General features: G+C 50.6%; 1 protein-coding gene across 1 annotated transcript in view; it reads right to left on the reverse strand.

The window, feature by feature from the left end:
- Nucleotides 1–21010, reverse strand: part of FHAD1 (forkhead associated phosphopeptide binding domain 1) — a gene marked incomplete at both ends in the record, with an annotated part of 120644 nt that overhangs the window by 30201 nt on the left and 69433 nt on the right. Inside the window, 6 exons of the mRNA XM_080801742.1 lie at nucleotides 1128–1235; nucleotides 5764–5871; nucleotides 9135–9242; nucleotides 9481–9588; nucleotides 11626–11778; nucleotides 13357–13427. Of these exons, the coding sequence (XP_080657868.1) occupies nucleotides 1128–1235; nucleotides 5764–5871; nucleotides 9135–9242; nucleotides 9481–9588; nucleotides 11626–11778; nucleotides 13357–13427 (656 nt within the window). The remainder of the gene's footprint in view (nucleotides 1–1127; nucleotides 1236–5763; nucleotides 5872–9134; nucleotides 9243–9480; nucleotides 9589–11625; nucleotides 11779–13356; nucleotides 13428–21010) is intronic.

The following is a 21010-nucleotide window of genomic DNA, read 5'->3' on the forward strand; positions in this document are numbered from 1 at the left end:
GCCTTCTCCCGGCATGCTCCAGCTGGTCAAGGTCCCTCTGAGAAAGCGGTGCCTGGGGCTGATCCATAATGCAGACCTGGTTTACTGACGCTCATCTCTCTGGGGCAGCCGTGTTCCAAGCACCACGTGGGCTGCTGGTTAAAGATGTAGATTGCTGAGTCCGCCCCGTAGACTGAATCTGAATCTTTGGGGGTGAGGCCTGGGAAAAGGGCATTTACATACCGCCCCACCACCCCTGCTCCAAGGGACTCTATGCACGCTAATGTTTGAGAATCTTGCTTTAAAGAAAATGATCTAAGATTGATGGGAATACATGCAAAGAGCTTTCTTGTCCCATCTGGTCTTCAGAGTCTTTTGAAATTGTATTTACCTGCATTGAAGTTTAACCCCCTGTTGTCAGGTTGTACATTTGAGCCCTTGCTTTGACTTTTGTGATATGAGCCATTGTGTGTGTGTGTGTCCCTTGTACTGTTGGGACCCAGGAGGAGTGAATTCTGTCCTACAATGCAGAGGTGCCTGAGACAGGGTCCTGTACAACAGCCTGTGCTCCTATGGTGTCTGCTCCTCCCAGGAACAACTGTAAATGTGGTTTGACTGGGCAGGTCACAACACCCATGGGGACAAGTTCTGGTGGAGATGCTCCTGTCCAGGTGATGAGAAATTCAGGTGTCCACCTCCTGACATACCCTCTGCAACCCCAGGCAGCTCAGGCCACGCACTGTCCAAGGATAGTAGGGAGAGGAGGGGGACAGTGTGGGGTTCGGTTATGCCCTCCACTTCCCAGCTGTGAGCTTATAGTAATAATAGTTAAAAAAAATACTAGTAATAATAATAATAATAATAATGGCAGGCAACACACAGAGCATTCACTGACTGCTGGACACTCTCCTATGTGTTTTATATAAGAGCTTGTTAGCAATCAAGCCTCACCCCTCAATGGGGCTGATGTACTGGCATCATCTGGATTTTATATGCAGGAAAACACAGGCACAGAGACGGTAAGACACCTGCCTCAGGTCACCTGGGCAGAAAGCGGCAGAGGTGGGATTTGAACCCAGACCACCTGTCTCCAGAGCCCTGCTCTTAACCGCGCTGGGAGCCTCCGCGTCTGCCCCTGAGACTCTCACCTCCTTCTGCTTGGTTATGTAGTTCTCCAGATCTTGCACCTTCTTCTTTTCCTGCTCTATGGCCTCTTTCGCTTTGTGTTTCTCGTAGGCGAGGCTGCTCTCTGAAATCTGGAAGTGACAACTGGTCTGAGGGAGTGTAGCGAGAAAGGAAGGGAAGGGGCACGACGGGGGAAGCCAGGATTAGCAATCCTGGAGACCCAGGATTAGTAATCACGGAGACCGGTGAGTCAGGGTTTGGAGCAAGGGCTCAGGGAACAGGACGCTCACCGGAGAGAGGGTGGGCGTCCTGGCCTGCCGGCCACGGCGCTGAGAACCCGAAGGTCATGTCTGGTTAGTCACCGCATAAAAGAGAGGATTATTCGTCGTTCAGGATTTCGGGGTTGGGTTCGGGAAGTGACGAGCTGGTGAAGGTTCAGGTCAAGGCGTTTGGCACCGAGCCAAGCTGGAATGCGGGCCTTCCGTTGGGAAGTACCTGTCTTCTTGGGAGGTGGGGCAGGAGAAGCAAAGTAGAGGGGAGATCTCGCCTCCTGTCCCAGTGGACCTGCCATGCCCGTGGCTTCAGGCTCTCTCCAGCCTTCAAAGGCTTGGTTCCAAAAACTGATGTCTGGGACAGTTTGGAACTGAGTACAGGAAGCCCTCAGGTCTGGTGACGTGGAGATGGGGACTGAGGACCAGCCTCACCCACACAGGCCCCAGGAAGTACACGGAGCAGGGCTGTTGGAAAACTCAATTTGCAGCTTGGAATCCTTGCGGTGACGCTCCCATACAAACACAGAGTTCACAGACACATATTTTAAGTATATGCGTGTGTGCACAGACAAGGGCCTGAAGAGATATGATCTGAAATGTAAATATCGGTTATTTTGGGGGATTGGAACTATGGCAATTTACATCTTCCTCTTCTTGCTGGTCTGTATCTTTTACATATTTTTGAGTGAACGTACATTATTTGGCAAAAAGAAAAATGAAAATTATACTAGGGAATGCGGTGCTGGGGGGGGGTAGGATGAGGCTTTGGGGCTGCGTGGCCCTAGAGAAAAAGATGGTCTTTCCAGCAGCCCGGCGGTTGGAGCCGAGTGTCCGCGGCTGCCAACCCCCTTGGCCTGTTCTGCACAGGCCACCCGCCCCACCTGGGCTCTGACTCACCTCCCTGCACGAGTTTGGCATTTGCCTGCTGCCAAGTCTACTAAGATGGTCCAGCCCCAACCCTGCCAGTCATAAGAGGCTGCCCCCTTCTGCCTGCCCTGTGGGATTCTGTGCTGCTTGGTGTGTCACAGCTGAAAATAATGATGATACTGACGCCTCTTTAAATGCTTGCGACACGCGCACTGGGCACCAGGCACCGAGTGCGTCAGGGCATCTCAGCAGAGCCCCAGAGCGTGAGCCCAGCAAGCTGCACTCTGCAGGTGAGGACATGGCAGCTGTCACTGAGGCAGTATGAGGACGAATAATGTACAGAGGTTACACCACCACACCAGTGCCCAGCCCTAACCATGCGGCCACTGGGCTTCCGGACCTCCTAATTAAAACCCCACCCTCCCCAGAGGCAGAGACCTGCTTCTATGCTCATACTTAGCTGGGCACAGAGTCCCCTGCACCATGCAGGAGCCCGTGCCTCAAGACCCTATCCCCGGGCCGTCTGTATAAGGGACCCTCTGGGCACAGCTGCTGACAACAGCTTGACCTCACTCCCTGCTCAGGTTGACACAGTCCCACTGCCAAGGTCTTTGCTGGACTGTCTGCCGTCCCCCCACTGCCACCCCTGCATTGGACACACACCATTCTCCCCACCTCACCTGGCCACTGCCCTCACCTGGGCAGGTACTTGATAATGAAAACCGCCCCTCCTCCAAGGGACTCTACGCACGCTAATGTTTGAGAATCTTGCTTTAAAGAAAATGATCTAAGATTGATGGGAATACATGCAAAGAGCTTTCTTGTCCCATCTGGTCTTCAGAGTCTTTTGAAATTGTATTTACCTGCATTGAAGTTTAACCCCCTGTTGTCAGGTTGTGCATTTGAGCCCTTGCCTTGACTTTTGTGATATGAGCCATTGTGTGTGTGTGTGTCCCTTGTACTGTTGGGACCCAGGAGGAGTGAATTCTGTCCTATACAGCGCAGAGGTGCCTGAGACAGGGTCCTGTACAACAGCCTGTGCTCCTATGGTGTCTGCTCCTCCCAGGAACAACTGTAAATGTGGTTTGACTGGGCAGGTCACAACACCCATGGGGACAAGTTCTGGTGGAGATGCTCCTGTCCAGGTGATGAGAAATTCAGGTGTCCACCTCCTGACATCCCCTCTGCGACCCCAGGCAGCTGAGGCCATGTACTGTCCAAGGATAGTAGGGATAGGAGGGGACAGTGTGGGGTTCAGTTATGCTCTCCATTTCCCAGCTGTGCGCTCATAGTAATAATAATTAAAAAAATAGTAATAATAATAATAATAATGGCAGGCAACACACAGAGCATTCACTGACTGCTGGACACTCTCCTATGTGTTTTATATAAGAGCTTGTTAGCAATCAAGCCTCACCCCTCAATGGGGCTGACGTACTGGCATCATCTGGATTTCATACGCAGGAAAACACAGGCACAGAGACGGTAAGACACCTGCCTCAGGTCACCTGGGCAGAAAGCGGCAGAGGTGGGATTTGAACCCAGACCACCTGTCTCCAGAGCCCTGCTCTTAACCGCGCTGGGAGCCTCCGCGTCTGCCCCTGAGACTCTCACCTCCTTCTGCTTGGTTATGTAGTTCTCCAGATCTTGCACCTTCTTCTTTTCCTGCTCTATGGCCTCTTTCGCTTTGTGTTTCTCGTAGGCGAGGCTGCTCTCTGAAATCTGGAAGTGACAACTGGTCTGAGGGAGTGTAGCGAGAAGGGAAGGGAAGGGGCACCATGGGGGAAGCCAGGATTAGCAATCCTGGAGACCCAGGATTAGTAATCACGGAGACCGGTGAGTCAGGGTTTGGAGTGAGGGCTCAGGAACTTGATAACGAATACGTTGACTTCTCCCAACAAACATCTAGGTAGTTCTGTCACTACACCCATGTTACAGATGGGGGCACAGAGATGGCAAGACGCTTGCCCAGGGTCAAACAGCATGATTGGACAGAGCTGGGGTTTGAACCAGAATCGGCACTTTTCGCCTACCAGGCTTTCATGCTTTACCCCCTTCACATCTCCCTCCAGCTTTCTTCCCGGGGCCTCTCATCCGGCTTCATCTCGTTCCAGCTTCCCTTCCTTCCTCACACTGCTGCCCCGTCCCTGCGGCTAAGGGAGGTCCTTGGATTCTGCAGCTGGGCCACTTTACTCAGCGGCATTTTCTCGCCCTAGATGTTCCCTTCATTCTTCTTCTCCCCTCCGGGTCTCACTCCAATGTCACCTCCTCAGAGAGGCCCTCCCTCCCTGTGGCCACTCTCTAGCCCACCCGTTTGATCTTCTCCCAGGTTTGTGGCCCTGGAGTTATTGTGGGCACCTGGTTCTGTGGGGTCTGTCCCTCAGCCTAGAGTGGGAGCACTGAGAGGACACAGCTCTGGTCCTTCTTGTGCACTGTGGTGTCCCCAACGCCCAACAGGGCCTGGCCCATGCTAGGTGCTCGGGCAGCATTTGTGGGTGGACGAATGAAACAGAAGTGAAAAATTCACGGAGTCATTACTGTGTTTCTGGGAGTTCCCTGAGGGCCAGGCCAAGTCTGTGGCCCCTGCGTCCTTGGAGCCCAGCTCCTGGAGCTGCTGCTGTAAGTCACTGAGTTCTCTCCCTGGCCTCCAGCTCCTGAGAGCCCTTCTTTGACTTCTTGGGAGAGGGGCGGTTGGGGTGTTTGGGTTAACCTGAGCGACACCTCTCCTCTCAGCCTTGGGTCTGTCTTTCATGGCGGCTCCAGGCCAGTGTGGCTGGTGGGCCCAGTCCCCAGGCTGGTGGGGGTGGCTAGAGGTGGGTGTCTCCAGCGTTCCCCAGGCATGGTGCCCGGGCCTGCCCAAGCCACTGTCACCCTCTCCACAAGGGTGTACTTATTCTCATCTACTCCAGACCTCGGGCACTTACCCGTGGAACCGCCATGCAAGCTTGTTATGTACCGGTCTCTGCCATCTTACTCCACAACTCTTTCTGTCTCTACAAAAAGTCTATGAAACCAGGAGACCAGAGCTGGGAGCGAGTGTCTTTCTACTGTGCCCGTGCTGGGTTGTGTCATAAATACCTTACAGCGAGGAGGAGGGAGAGGCTGCCTGGGGGACTGACCCCGACCCGGACCCAAGGGTTCTCTCCTGGAGCGCATCCCTCTGCCCTCAGTGGCTGAGAGGGGAATGCTTATGTAGAGGGCCCTCCACGTGCAAGGTGTAGTTCTAAATCCTCTATCTTTATTAATTCATTTACTCCTGCCAGGTGGGAACTGTGACCACACCCATTTTACAGAGGAAACAACTGAGGCCCAGGAGGTTAAGTGACCTGACCTAGGTCATTCAGCTAGTGAGTTGTATGTGACATTGGTCACTTCTCATGGAAGTGCTGCTCGGCACCTGCCCACTGGCCAGCCATACTCTCCATGGGGGCACAGAACCAGGGCCTCACGTCTGGCCTTGGAGTTCGTTCCATAGGGGTTTTTGGCTGCTATGGCCCATTTCTCTCTCTGCTCCCCATACCTCCTTCTGTTGGGTCAAGTGGTTCTCCAGATCTTGAACTCTTCTCCTTTCTGTCTCTAAAGCTTCCTTTGCTTTCCTTTTCTCATGGGCCATGCTGCTCTCCAAAATCTGAAAATCAATGACCAGTCTTTTTGGTTGCTTGTGCATTTCGGGGGGGAACTGCTCATTCTGGCCATATTACTGATAGTGGTAGCAGCTCCCACGCTGGGAGTCGGCAGGGGTGGAGTGAGAATCCCACGCTGGGGGCCCACGGCCAGCTCATCACACACAGTGAACCCTATCATGGTAACCCTAGCAGACGAGTTACTGTCCCCCATTTGTAGATGAGAAAACCAAGGAACAGAAAGTTGCACAAGGCCCAGGGGTCATGCAGTCTGTTGGAGGTGAGGTCAGGATTTGGGCCCCCTGCGGAGGACGGCCCACTGCCTGCGCCCACAGGCCCTCGCCCGGGACCACGTGAGCAGAGGGAACCAGCTCTATTTTGGAGTCTGAGCTCTTATGACTGCACCAGGCAGCCGCTCTGATAAGGAGAGAGAATCTCATTAATAATGGATACCCTATTATTAAAACAAATCTCCTGAAGAGAATCAGGTTTCAAGATGTGGACAGTGTGTTGAACTCATGAGCCCCAACGTGGCAATTTCTAGAAGGGGTGGGGGTGAACCTCACACATGGAGCTCGGAGAGGGCATATGGGGGAAAGTGTGGTTCAGTGCTTGTGCTCAAGGAATTTTATTTAGGAATTAAATGGCTGACGCCAATCCCGAAGGATCGGAGTTGCCCACAAGGCCCCTGTTTCTAGTCACTGCACGAAAGGGCACCGTAGCTTTCAAATGGGTTGGGTTCTAAGCACTGGCTTGACGGTAAGATGTCTGGAACTTGGAGCATGGTTTCCATTGTAACCCGTGGTTAGGGCCCCAGATGAGCCTGCCCAGATGAGCCTGGCTGAAGTGCTAACTATTTTGCAGTGAAAAGTCATTTAAAAAAATCCCAACGCTCAGCTGCTCCAGTGCAGCCCCGAAGAAAGCAGAAGAAGGGCGGCATCACGGGCGGCGGCACACTGCTTCCCAACACTGGGGGAGTCGGGGTTCCCGGAATTTGTGAAAGACACTTCCCAGCACTTCGAGGTGATTTAGGGTCGGCTCCACCGCATTGAGCTCGCGTCTACGCTCATGATTTTGCTCTCGGCAGCTCTTTTGCAGCTGAGGGGGCACTAAGGGGAAGACTGTCCCTGTGACTCAACACACACGGGCCCTGGCCCTCTCCGCTGCTCTGCTCCCAAGTTCCCAGGCAGGTAATGGGAGCTCACCTTTCACGTCGCCTCGAAACCCGCATTGTGACCCAGCATCCTTTTCCTTAAAGATTCATCTGATAATGTGACAGAAGGTCTAATAAGGACAAAAACCCAATAGCCGTTTGAGGTGGATTAAAGTCTGTGTCTGTGACTTTTATCTCAGATTTGCCCGTCAAGAAACCACAGAGAGATACTGCTGTAGGTAGGCTGCCGTTTTCCTAGGCTTGGGATGACCTGGCCACAGCTCCTCCCTGCAGTGAGGCTGACCCCATCACGCCTTCTTCCTTAAATCTCTCTCCTGAAGTCCCCTATGACCTCGACATCTCTAAATTCAAGGGCCTTCTCCTGGCCCCTGAGCTGAGCTGTTGACCTCTCGGTGGCGTTTGGCCCCTGTGAACCCTTGGGAGACTCTGTTCCTCGTCAACACCCCTGGAGAGATAACTCAGGGCCAGTCCTCAGTGACACTGTTTACATGGGTCGCCGAGCAGAGCCATACAGGTGACCCCAGGTGACACCCAGCACATAAACATCTTCCCTCCTTGGATCAGATGGCATCGCAGGGGCTCTGCCCGGCCCAACTCCTCGTCTCTCCCATAGCAGTGGGTGGGCGAGGACGTCACTGAGCAGTGAGGATGGGGAGGGGGTCTACAGGGGAGGATGTACCTGTTATCAAAGCTATTCACACACAACTCTGTGCCTATTCCAACCGCTACACGGGCTGAGCAACAATTCGGGGTCAAACACTGCACTGTGCATGGCTGCCGGCCCTCACAGCCACCCTTAAAGTCAGGAGGTCCTGAGCGATCTGCTGAGGCCCATATGTCGTCAAGCCAGGATTTGAAACTGCGTTGCACGTGGCTACAAGGCCTGAACTCTTCACCCCTCTGAGCTGCCTCGGGGTGCAAGAGCTCATGAGAACAGTACATGAAAAAGACTCTGAGGTCCAAGGGTGACCACAAATTAAGCTTGCGCCGATGATGTCACAGAGCTCTCCCCAAAGCTGGTTTGGGAGCATCAGTACAAGCACAAAATCTTCAACAGGGGAGAAGGGTACTGCCCTGGGCCACCACAGCTGGAGAACCGGGTCTGGTTTTGGCTACTGCACTTCGGGAAGAAAACAGAGTTGGGATTGCCAACCGCGATGTCTACAAGGGCTAGACAGGGGTCAGCAAGGAAGTGGGCTTCGATGAACGCGACAGGGAATGGTGGGGACAGTGGGAAATCGCTGCTGCTTGGGTGAGCTCCCGTCGCTTCTGCCAAGAGCTCCCGTCGCTTCTGCCTCGCTTCTCAGGAGAGGATGGAAATCTGGATTTTTAAGTAAATGTTATGAATTCAAAATAAAATACTTGGGGACCAAACGTAACATGCCCCTGGGCCCTTTTAAGCCAGGGAGCTGCCAATCTGTGCCTTCTAGAGAACAGAGGAGGGGACCAAGGCCAGGCTCCAGGAGAAATAAGGGCATTTGGGTCTGGAGAGGAGCAGGTGTCTCTATTTTCAAGCCTCTAAAAGTTATTATGTGGACAAGGAGGTGGACAGGAATTGCAGGAGCCCAGGAGGCCAGTGGGGGAGTGACGTTCTTCTGCGAGAAAGAGTTTGCTTGTGCTCAACCTAAAGGAAGAATTTTCTGCCAGCCTGAGGCATCACCACTGGGTTGGACTGGCCTGGCCTGCAGAAAATTCCTGGATGGTAGAGCTGAAGGCTGGATGTAAGGATATTGCTGGAGGACTGACACAGCCCCAAAGTCCCAGAACTCTGTACCTCCTCCACGTCCATGCTTTTGGACACAATCCCCATGCAGAAGACGCTCATGTCACCAGCCTCAACTTGTCTCTCAAGTCCTATCTATGTCTGTATTTTTGCTGTTTACAATTTTTCCAACTGGGTTGTCCAAGTTAGGACTCCAGGGCTCTCACCTCGAGCCCCACTGCTTCCCAGAGTAGCCGAACCCTCCCGAGGACAGATCGCTGTAGGAAAGCTCTGCCACACTCTACCCCCTCATCCGTGGTTCAGAGCTCACTGCCACATGGCCCGCAAGCCGGGTTTGGGCTCTAGCCGACAGTCCCCCCCCAGCTGCATACCTCCTTCTGGCGGGCTAAGCGATTCTCCAGCTCTTGGACCCTCTTCTGTTCTTCTTCTAATGCTTCCTTTACTCTGCTTTTCTCTTGCATAATGTCTTCCTCCCAGACCTGCAATCCAAAGGCCATTGTTTAATAGACATTGTCACCATGGTAGGAACCCGGACTCTGTGCCAGGAACTGCACTGGTAGCCCTTCGCTGCTCTCCACTACCCACGGGGGAGACCGCAGGCAGCAGGAGCAAGGGATCCAGAGTGGGCAGCCTCAGATTAGAGCCCCAGGTTGGTCCTCCCTGGGTGTGTGACCCCGACTTGGGCTCAGGCCAACTCTGTCTCCCCCAGCTGCCTACCTTCTTCTGGCGGGCTAAGCGATTCTCCAGCTCTTGGATTCTGTTTTGTTCTTCTTCTAATGTTTCTTTTGCTCTGTTTTTCTCTTGAGTAATGCTTTCCTCCAAAGCCTGAAAGTCAATGACTATTGTTTAATAGACAGAGTTTCCATGGCAGGAATCTGGACTCCGTGCCAGGCATTGCACGGGCCATCTCTTTGCTCCTACCACAAGCCCACTGGGGAGACTGTGTGTAGCTAAGAGCAAGGGATCCAGAGTAAGCAGGCCCCAGATCAGAGCCCCAGGTTGGGCCTTTCCGGGTGCTTGACCTTAGGAAGGTGAGAAGCGATAGATGCCCCAGTCTCCCTATCTGTACAACAGGGAGGGTAATAGTGCTTCCTGCACTGGGTGAATGTTGAGGGGCAGATGAGAGGCTGAACATGGACCACTTGACAGATTTTCATCGTTCATTAATAAGGGTCAGTCATTTCTTCTGTGATCTCCACTTTTGCAGAGGAGGAAACAGACTTAGAAGGATTAAGGATCTGTCAAATTTACTAGCAAATCACATGAGCAGGGATTCGAACCCTGGTCCATTGACTCGAGAGCCTCTTTTCTAAGCCAGCGTTTGGCAAACCATGGCCTACCAGCCAAATCTGGCCTGTTGTCTGCATCTTGTAAATAAAGTTTTATTGGAACACTTCCTTGCTCACTGTAGATTGCCTATGACTGCCTTTGCACTTACAATAGCAGAGCTGAGCAGTCATGACAGAGCAGCATGGCCTGCAAAACTGAAAATATATACCATTTGGCTCTTTATGGAAAAATTTTGCTGACCCTGATCTAAACCATGAGTGTGTGCCCAAGTCAAGTACGTGTTAACAGCTCATATTAAATAAGGATTAGCTTGATAAAGCAACCTAGAATTTCTTACTATTCAAACAGTCCTCAAATGAGTTAGGATTCATGAGGAGGAGTTTAATTAATGAATTTTGACACACGTATTTTTAGAAAGGGTGAGGGTGATGGTGTCTTATGGTCTAAGGAAGTTTCATTTAAAATTGGGACCCGCGTGGGGGTCCTAGGTGACTCAGTCAGTTAAGCATTAGGACTTTTTAATCTCCTAAATGATAAAAGCACAGCCAAAGTCACGAGCCTCTGATGTAGGGTGATGGCAATGAAGCAGTTAAAAATTCATGGCAATCCCTGAATATAAAAAAGGGCCGACTCTTGGACAAAGATGAGAATGAGTTCATGATATGCAGTTTCCTGGCCTTCTCCAGAGATTGTGATGTAGTGGGTCTGGGCTGGGGCCGGAGAATCTGTATATATATTTTTTTTTATTTGACAGAGAGAGAGAGAGAGAGTGAGTGAGTGGGAAAGGCAGAGGGAGAAGCAGACTCCCTGCTGAGCAGGGAGACCGATGCAGAGCTTGATTCCAGGACACTGGGATCATGACCTGAGCCGAAAGCAGACACTTAACCAACTGAGCCACCCAGGCGCCCTGAGAATCTGTATTTTTAACAGGAGTTCAGGTGGTGCTTATCAGGCAACTCTGGGAAAACCACCCTCTAAGATTTGCTGCTGAAAATGTGGTCTGCAGACCTGTGCTGTCAGCACCAGCTGGGAGCTGATTGGAGTGCAGAATGCCAGTTTCTGCCCCAACCTTCCCAAGTCAGAATCTGCATTTTAACAGACTCCCCGGGGGCTTCCTGGGCACCTGTAAGTTTGAGAGGGGCTGCTGTAAGGTGTCTTGTAACTGGCTTCGTTTTTAGAAAAGTAAGTAGCAATCTTGGCCATTTGTTTCCTATGATATGTATCAAGAGAGAGAGAAGACGAAAATAAGGTGAGGCTGGTCTCGCAGGCACTGAGAGACGATCTGTCAGTTACAAACCAGGACCAGCAGCAATGACTTGAACTTGGCAAATTGACTGTGGTATTTGAGCTAATAAGGTACCATTTCCAAGAATTTCAATGACTTTGTTGTTTCAAGTTGAGTTTTAGAATTCAAGCTTTGTGTTACTTCCTCTGTTACTCACCTATTTAATTAATTTACTTCCAGAGCATCAAACAAGGAGTAGCTGAGATTTCTCTTCCCAAGTACATGCCTGCAGAAGAGGCCATTCCATCAGCTTCCAGGAATAAAGAAAATGACAGGGACCACCTTACCGCCTTCTCGTCCATCAGCCGCTTGATTCTGGCTTTCAGCCTCTCCTCTTGCTGCAGCCTGTCCTCAGTCAGCTTCTCCTTCTCTGCCAGATGCTCCCGCAGCTTTTCTTGCATGAAAGACTGCTGAGTTTCCTGAGAACTGTGGATCTTGATCTGAAATGAGAGGAAAGGAAACTGAAACTGATGAGGGGGACAGGACAAATTAAAGGAGTCATTTCAACACTTTTCCAAGTTCTTTTACCTTTGGGGGTACAAAGGTTTACGCAACCTTAAAAACACAGAGTGACTATGCTTAGCCTAGTTTCTGCTAGTGAACCTGTAGAGTGGAGTGGTCAAGAACCCAGACTCTCAGTGGTCAAGAACTCAGAATCTCAGCTCTACTTCTTTCTAGATGCTTTTTCATTTAGAAAATGAGGATAATAACAGTATCTGCCTCTCACAGTAAGGATTAAGTGAGATCGTGATGGAAAGCTTCAGCACAGTGCTGAGCACATAGCAGGTGCTTGGTTAATGGAAGCTAGAACTGTTAGTTATTATTTGCTGAGTGGAAGAGAAAAAGCAGTGAGCTAGGGTCAGAAGGCCTGAGCTTTTTCTTGATTCTTCCATCAACCAGCTTTGTGACATTGAAATAGTCACCTAGCCTCTGAGGTTCCATGTTCATATCTGTACAATAAGAAAAATGGGTCAGATCAGGGGTTGACAAATCTGGCCAAATCTGGCTCACTGCCAATCTTTATAAATAAAGTTTTATTGGAACAGAGCCATGCCCATCACGCTCATTCATTTACATATTGTCTATGGCTGGTTTTACTCTGTAGCAGCTGGGTTGAGTAGGTGCGACAGAGACTGTATGGCCTGCAAGCCTAACATATTGACCTTGTGGCCCTTTGCTTTAGAAAAGTCTGTGGACCCCTGGGTTAGATGGCCTGTGGGGTTGATCATGATGGTGGTCCCAATACTTCACTCTCTCTCCACCACGCCTTTGGCCATGTACCTTGCAGTGCCCGCCCACACGCTGCTTGGACATTGAACTCAGCCACGAGACCTACTTGGGCCAATGGGATGCTAACACAGCAGAGAACTGAAAAGCATTCCATGATTGGGCTGCCTTTTCTCTCGTACTTCCGCATCGCCGTGGGAACATGCCCAGGCTAGCCTGGGGCAGAGAGGAGCTGTTCCAGCTGAGTCCAGCCTAGACTGATCGAGGGCCAGCCAACACCCATACACTTGGGCAAGCCTATCCATGACTGGTGCACCCACCTAGTGGCTGACCCCTGATATGTGAGCAGTGAACAATAACTGTGGAATGCCACTGAAGTTTTGTAGATGCTTATTACAAAGCATTGTTATGGCAATACCATACCAGAGAGGTACAATCCCTAAGGATCCTTTGCCCCTAAGTCCTTTGCGGACTTTATGTAACTTTTGGTAATTCTGCTCCCCACATTGCAGGTAGCTGTGTATTTAGTAAGCATAAGTCTCAAGATCTGATGGCATTTAAAGCTTTCTGATGGTTTTGACACAAGACAACAAGCATCCTGTCTTTGCCCTTGTCCTCCTGGGAGATCTTAGCCACCTTGTCTCAATCTTTTTGTGTCAAGTCGGGATATCATATCATGTCTTGGAGAATGTGGATGGACTCATTAACAGAGAAAAAACAGGGTTAAAATGCACAGTGGTATATAAACACCTAGGAGGAGCTGAAATGAACTTTCAAAGTCAAAGTATTACCTGAAGTTCCTGGGTTTGGCTTGTAATTTTTTTATAATATACCAGAAGATATTCCAGATACAAAGACAATCCTTGAAAAGAGAAGCAAGAAGGTTAAATATCCATTCAATTCACTTCCTTCGCTTTCTGAATAATGTAACAGAGCTTGCTCGCAGGTGGATGAGGGCACACAGCCCTCCCATCAAGAAGACCTGAGCTGCCATCCAATGTGCGTTTTTAAAGTGGTTGGTCAGCCTTGGATGGGCTCAAATCCAGTTTCTTTTTGAAGGTGGAAAATAAAATCCACCAGCAGAGCACCTATCAACTAAATGTCCACTGTGTGCCAAGCCATGAGCTGAGTATGGTAGGGGAGGGGGCGGGGGAGAGGGTGAAGCTATTCCTCGAGGTTTAGTCTGAGACATGGGGTCTAACTGTCTGATGAGAATAGGCAGTGGCTCCGCGTGGCACGGAAGTGACTGCTGATGGAGGGCAGGAGGGTGAGAGTCTCTGAGGAGAGGTCATTCGCCTGGAGCAATCATAGGAGGCTACTTGGCCGAGGAGCCACTGGGCACTGCTGGGTAGGCAAAAGTCAGAGTTGGGGGGGAGGGCATTTTGGAATGGAAGAGGTGGGAGGCCAGGCTACTGGTAGTCCCCAAGGATACCACGTCCTAATCTCTGGAGCCTGTGAATGTTACCTGACGGGGCAGAGGAACTGTGCTGATGTGACCAAGTTAAGGATCTTGAGATGCAGGGAATTAGCCTGGCTTTTTGGGCGGAACCAGTATCATCCCCTGGGAGGATCTTACTCCAGACAGATAGAGGACAGGTGATGTAAGAGAAACAGAGCCTGGAAGACGCTGCACTGCTGGCTCTGAAGATGGAGGCAAGGGCCACAAGCCAAGGAACGCAAGGAATAAGGTTCTAGAGACTGGAAAGGCAAAGAAATGGATCCTTCCCTAGAGCCTTCAGAAGACCCAGCCTCGCTGATCTCAGACTGTCGGCCTCCAGGACTGTATGTGAATGAGGCGCCGCGTCTGTGCCATGTGTGAGAGCAGCCGCAGGAAACTAACACGGATGGGAGGCAGGCGGGCAGCTGGGGAAAGGCTGTGCGTACCCCGTGAGGGTGCTGTGCTTAACTGGGACGCACAGACGGTGTGAGGCAGGGCATGGAAGGTGGAGTGGGAGGGGAAAGCTGCGCCCATTTGTGGTGGGGCTAGAACAGTAGCCTAAGAAGTGTTAACTTGATATAAACATCTCTGAAGTATACCGAGCCTGTGTTGTGTGCCAGGCTCTCGGCCAAGCACTCAATGCATCACCCCACTGTATCACCTGATCGCCCTGTTTGACAGGTGAGGCAGCTGGTCTCTGAGAACTGGGGTGGCCAAGTGCCATAGGCTGGCAAACAGCCAAGCCCAGCCTTGGGCTCAAGTCAGTGTGACGCCAGCGTTGGAGTCACTGTGACTTTAGTTGCTGTTGGAGCAGAGGACTTCCCTGATGAAGAGTTTTTTTCGTTTTGCTTTTGAAAAGAATATTTTCGGAAAAATAGCTGGGATGAATTAGAGGTGGAGGAACTAGCTGGGTTTCCTAACCGCAGCTCTATTGCTAGGTTGGGCTAGGCAATTCTTTGGGCGGGGGGGATCCTGGGCACTGTAGGACGCCAGGAGCCCCTTCCACCCCAGGTGTGACAACCAAAATGTCTCCAGACATTGCTAGGTGTCTCCCAGGGCTAAATCCCTTCCCGTGAGTTAGAGGCTGAGAGCCCATGGATGTCCAAGTCTTCAGAGGTAAAGCTCTAAAGAAGGATGGGAGAAATGGGGATAGAAAGGAGAGAAAGCTCTTTCTAGGGATTGGATGATGGCCCCAGTGTCAGACAGAAGAGACAGGTTTGGTGGTGTGGGGGCTGGAGAGAAGGAGGGAGCTGCCAAGCTTGTTTTCAGACATGTAAAATTTGAGGTACCGGAAGGACTCTCCGGTGGTCCGCAGAGAGCAGGAATAGCCTCACCCAGGGCCTCCCTGAGATTAGGAGGGAGCCGCTCTCTTCGCCTGGTGGACGTGGCCCCAGCCAGGCGTCCCACCTGCTGCCTTACATGGCACCGAATCAGCACCACCATTCCTGGCAGCACGGACGTGGAGATGTCCACTTGGTCGCTGCTGCCATGGGAGGGGTTGTTGAAGCACCTGGATGGAGACTCTCTTCATGAGAAAGGAGATAAGAGTGAGGGGAGGACCAAGGACTGCCCTGGAGGAGACACTCAGGCAGGGGCAGGAACAGGTGAAAGGGGCGGCTGAAAACAAATGGAGAAGGTCAGATGGGCAGAGTGTGTCAGTCCCAGGAGAGCCAAGGGGTAAGAGTGTTTCCAGGAAGAGACCCAAGAGCGTTGGGGGTGCCAGCGAGAACACAGGCTGGGGAAAGATGGCGGGGCCGCCAGGGCAGGAGGGCTCCGTGTCGGTTACACGCAGGGCCAAAGCAAGGAGGCAAAGACACAGTAGGACATCCGCAATGAAGAGAGACGGCGTAACACACTTCCTCAAGATCATAGGTGGGACAGGAGTGTCAGTAGTAGAAAAAGAGCTAGAGAAGCAGCAGGTTCCAGGGAAGGACTGTCATCTTGAGAGGCGTGTTTGATGGCCCCAGGAGGAAGAGGAGGAAATAATAATAATAATAATAATAATAATAGAAGAAACGCTGTAGGTGCCAGAGAAGGAAGTCATAATTCCAGACCTCGTGCACAGGCTCCCCTGAGAGGGAGAGAAGGGGCGACATGGAGGGATGAGCTGTATCTGGAGAAGGCACCGAAAATATAGTGGGAATTTGGAGGGAAGGGAGAAAAGATGGTCGAGAGAGAAAACAGGAGAGCTGAATATGTTCATGCCTGGGGTCTTGATCCCTGGCACAGCAACTTTCTGAGAATTCCCAGCAGGCAAAAGTAGGACAATAATATAATAATAGCTACCGAGTATTAAGCACCTGCTGTGTACCAGGCACCATGCCAGAAGTTTGACGCGTGATACTTTCTAATCCTTATAAACAACCCAGCAAGGAAATGTGTTTGCATTTATAGGTGAGGCAACAGAAACTCAGCAAGATGGGGCTACAGGGCTGGTTACGTGGTAGGATCAGAATCCAGACCTCAGTCTGTCATTCTCTTTCAAGCGACTGGAGGCGTGTGAGTAAGGGTCGGGGTGGCAAATTTGAAGGGTGCATCAGGAGAGGGGCTCTGTGAGGAGATCAAGATGGCAGGTGTGGGGGCGGTGGCCTGGGTGATGTTGGCATGAACTTCAGGGGCACACAGATTTAGGGTGGCTAAAATGGGATTCAACCCGTGACCCAGGAACCCAAGGGGAAGGAGCAAAGCATGAATAGGATCCAGAGAGAATTAAGGAGAGGAAGGACTCGAGGATGTCGAAGGTGAAGAGGGAGTGTGTGATCATGTGTCTGGGTTCGATGATGAGCTGTATCATAATGGGATTTTTCTCTTTCCGAGAAGACGAAGCAATTCTTCATTATATTTCTGGTTACAAAATTTATGGGTCTCTTGTACAAATCCAAACGTTACAGACATCCATGACGTGGGAAGTGTTCACTGCTCTAGCTTCCCTGGCCGGCCCGCAGCAGGTCTGCCAGAAAGAGCTGATGAACTACCATGTGAAAGCAAAGGTCCAACGCGATCCCACCACGCGATCCCACCACGCTGGGTAACACTCCCAATGCGCGCATGTCTTTTTCCTCGGCTTTTTCTTTCGGTTGGACACCGATACTTAGAAGCGGGAGCACACTATGCATATTGTATGACAGCCTCCTTTTTTTCATTTAAAAATGCTGCGTATTTTGGCTGTCTGAGAAAGAGTGATTCTTCCACGCATGCTGGGAAGCCTTTTATTTGTAACAAAGTCTTGCAGAAATAGACACAAACAACTGACCTTGCCAGAAAAAATGCAGTCCTTTCTTCCCTTTATCAAAAGAAGCTGAGAAACCAGGCAGGAGGAGTGGGGGACTAACTTTCAAGGTCCCTCTTTAGGCATTCCACATCTGCCCAGCTGGACCACACAGCAAATCTGTCACCAGTCAGGTCTTCAGGGCCAAAACCAACCTTCCAGTCCCTTGGGTCGCTAGCCAACAATACTTCAAATAGTTCCCCTTTACATTACTTGACCTGCAATGCCCTGGGCGATTTGTTTCAGGATATACAGACCTAGCTGTTAGGTGTTCTTTACCTCTTAGGACAGGCTTTACGTCTTGGCAAAGGCAAGTGGTATGGTAGTTAAGAGTAGGGGCCTGGAGGTCAGAAGGCTCTGAACTGAATCCCAGCTCTACCACTTGGCTGTTGGGACACTCACCCCATTGTCATGACTCTAGGAAGGAGACCTGGGAAGGGTTCTTTTGGGTGCAACCCAACTAAGTGCTCATGGCTACAAAAATCCCATTTGCTGCCGAGTGGAGATGGGGTTGCGGGTCGAGTTACCTCGGTGTGAATAAATCAAGTTGTACCGCCCATGCGTGTACCGATCTGACCCCTGTTTAGGTCAAATTAGGTCAACAAGTACTTCAGGTGGTGATCACAGCAGCTCCCGTTTATTGAGACTTACTGCGGCCCAGGCTCCATGACTGGTGCACGCATCTCAGGGTTCAATCCTCATGACATCCCGATGGGCTCTTAGCCCCATTTTATGAACAGGAAAACAGGGCACACAGCAGTCGAGTGACCTGCTCACACAACCAGTCAGCGCACAGCTGAGATTCAGACTTTGGCAGCTGTTCTCCAAAGCCCACGCTCAGAACCATCCTGCTGGTCCTGGTCCTGGGCCTTCCCCGGGCCTGGCTCATGGTGGGCATTGGAGAGGGAGCTCACCTCGGGGAGTGAGCGCTCTTAGCACTTTCCCTGCCCAAGATGATGACAGAACCTGTTTTCTAGGAATTGGGTGTGTACCTGGTACCTCTCTGGATCCTCAGAGAGAGGGCGGGGTCACAGAAAAACACAGGTATTGGGATCAGAGTGACCTGACTCCTGATCTTCCCAGGTACCAGCTGTGCGACCTTGCATAAGTTTCTTAATGCACCGCGACTCAGTTTCCTTACCTGAAAAATAAAGACAATAATAGTACCTCGCTTATTGGGATACGGGAGAATAAAAGTACACGACGCACATAAAACATCTAACACAGTGATAAGCACCCAGGAGGAGCTAGATAAACCACGGTCCCCACCCTTCTCTCAGAAAATGGGACACAGAAGGCCTTCAGGAGTGTTTGTGGAGGGCAGTGAATGACTGTGGACCCCCTGCTGGCCTCAGTAATGTGAAGTACCTTGAATCTCCTTTTCATGCTGGAATACTCACAAAAGCAGTTTTTGAACCAGTTTCATCATTTCTAAAATGAGGGTAACAGTACCTGCCTCACAGAATTGTTGTGAGGATGAACTGGGATAATGTATGGAAATGTCTGGAATAGCATCTAGACTGGGAGTGCTCAGTAGTAAAGGATGAGCACCATCATCAGTCATCCCCACCATTATCACCTTCACCATCGTCCTCCTCCTCACCATTACCACCACCACCATGGGATCACCGCCATGATTGTCATACTCATCCACCACTATGCTCCTTATCACCACCATCATCATCCTCATCACCACAATCCTCCCCACCATAATCATCATCACCATCCTCCCCACCATCACCATCATCCTCCCCACCATCATCATCCTCCCCACCACCATCATCATCCTCACTATCACCATCCTCATTGCCATCACCATCTGAGCCACCACCACCATCCTCATCACCACAATCCTCCCCACCATAATCATCCTCCCCACCATCATCATCCTTCCCATCACCATCATCATCCTCATCACCACAATCCTCCCCACCATAATCATCATCATCCTCACCACCAACATCCTCATCGCCATCACCATCCGAGCCACCCCCATCATTATCCTCATCACCACAATCTTCCGCACCATAATCAGCATCATCACCATCCTCCCCACCATCATCATTATCATCCTCACCACCACCATCCTCATCCTCACCATCACCACCCTCATCGCCATCACCATCTGAGCCACCACCATCATCATCATCCTCAACATCATCATCACTATCAACATCCTCACTGCCATCATAGTCATATCACCATCATCATCCTCACTTATCCTCATGCCCACTGTCCTCATCACCCTCACCATCTTCACTATCCTCACCACCACTTCCGTGGCTGCTGCCATCTGTGTGGAGATGGTTCTGTGCTAGGATTGAGGTGCAGCAGTAGCTAACACAGAGAATACAGGGAATCCTCTAGCTCACCCCTTTCTTTTAGTCTTTTGGGGCCTCGCCATAATACTGCTTCTACCGGAAGAGAAAAATACTTAACCATCAACTCCTGCCCAATGAATGCAGGATGGCTCCCACTCACCGACCTTTCTGTTATTACCCTTCATGCTTCCTCTTTGACTTCTCAAAACCAGATAGTTGTAATCACAAGATATAGTCTGTGTTTCCCCCGCAGGTGTTCCACAGAGCATTATTCCAGAAGATATTAGATGCAGGTGGGGACAGCCAAAAAGGAGAAATGTGTTTTGGGAACACTGCATGCTTTACCCCATTTTTCAGATCCATAGTGCATATTAGTATAGAAGGGACTCTGCACTTGAGATGGCAGGTCTGAGAAATGGTGCCTGAAGTGATTCTTTCTCAGTCTTTCTAGAACTGTTGGCCTGAAACTTAACTCTATAATCCACATTTCTTTATGATAACATATATGACTAGATTTATGGACATAAGCTATAATGACTAAAATGGTCTTGGACATGGGGAGGGGATGGTACACACAAAGCTTGTCCCAACTATGACTAGGACAGAGATGATGGTCTTTGTTTCAGTTCTAATCTTGGAGAACAGCTAGCACTGTGACCCACATTTTACCCAATTTCACATTTGCTCAAGACTGCTAAGATTACAACATTAACACTGGGATTGGGGAGCCAATGGGTGGTCAGGAGAAGGCCAGTTCTCCTGTTCTCTGTGCTATATACAAGGGGCAGGCAGTTATAGAAGTTAATCTTCTTTTTGCTTTTGCCTTCTTTTCAAAGGAACTTTACACCACCTTCAGGACTACTTTGGGGAAATCATGGCTAGAGATGTTGAATAATCAGAGTTGAAAATCCCTCCTCTTTTCTCATTTATTGCTACAAGAATGTCAAATTCACATAGCCTCTATCAAGGGTGACTTGGCAAGGTGTAACAACAATCTTCAAAATGTCAGAGTTCCTCAAGGTGTAGCCCTGGGCAATCTCCCTCATATACTTTCTTCCTAAGTGAGAGCATTCACACCTATAGCTTTAATCATCCATCTAGTCACCCATCCATCCACCCATCCATCTATTCATTCATCCATCCATCCATCTGTCTGTCCATCCACCCACCCATGTATCCACCCACCATCCATTCGCCCATCCATCCATCCATCCACCCACCTACCCTTCTATCCACCCATCCATCTAGTCACCATCCATCCATCTGTCCATACGTCCGTCCATTCACCCACCCCCCATCTCTCCCATCCACCCACCATCCATTCCCCCATCCATCCGTCCATCCCTCCACCCTTCTATCCACCATCCATCCCCCATCCATCCATCCATCCCATCTATCCATCCATCCATCCATCCACC

Source organism: Martes martes (assembly GCF_963455335.1).
Source record: "Martes martes genome assembly, chromosome: 4".
NCBI classification, from domain to species: Eukaryota; Metazoa; Chordata; class Mammalia; order Carnivora; family Mustelidae; genus Martes; species Martes martes.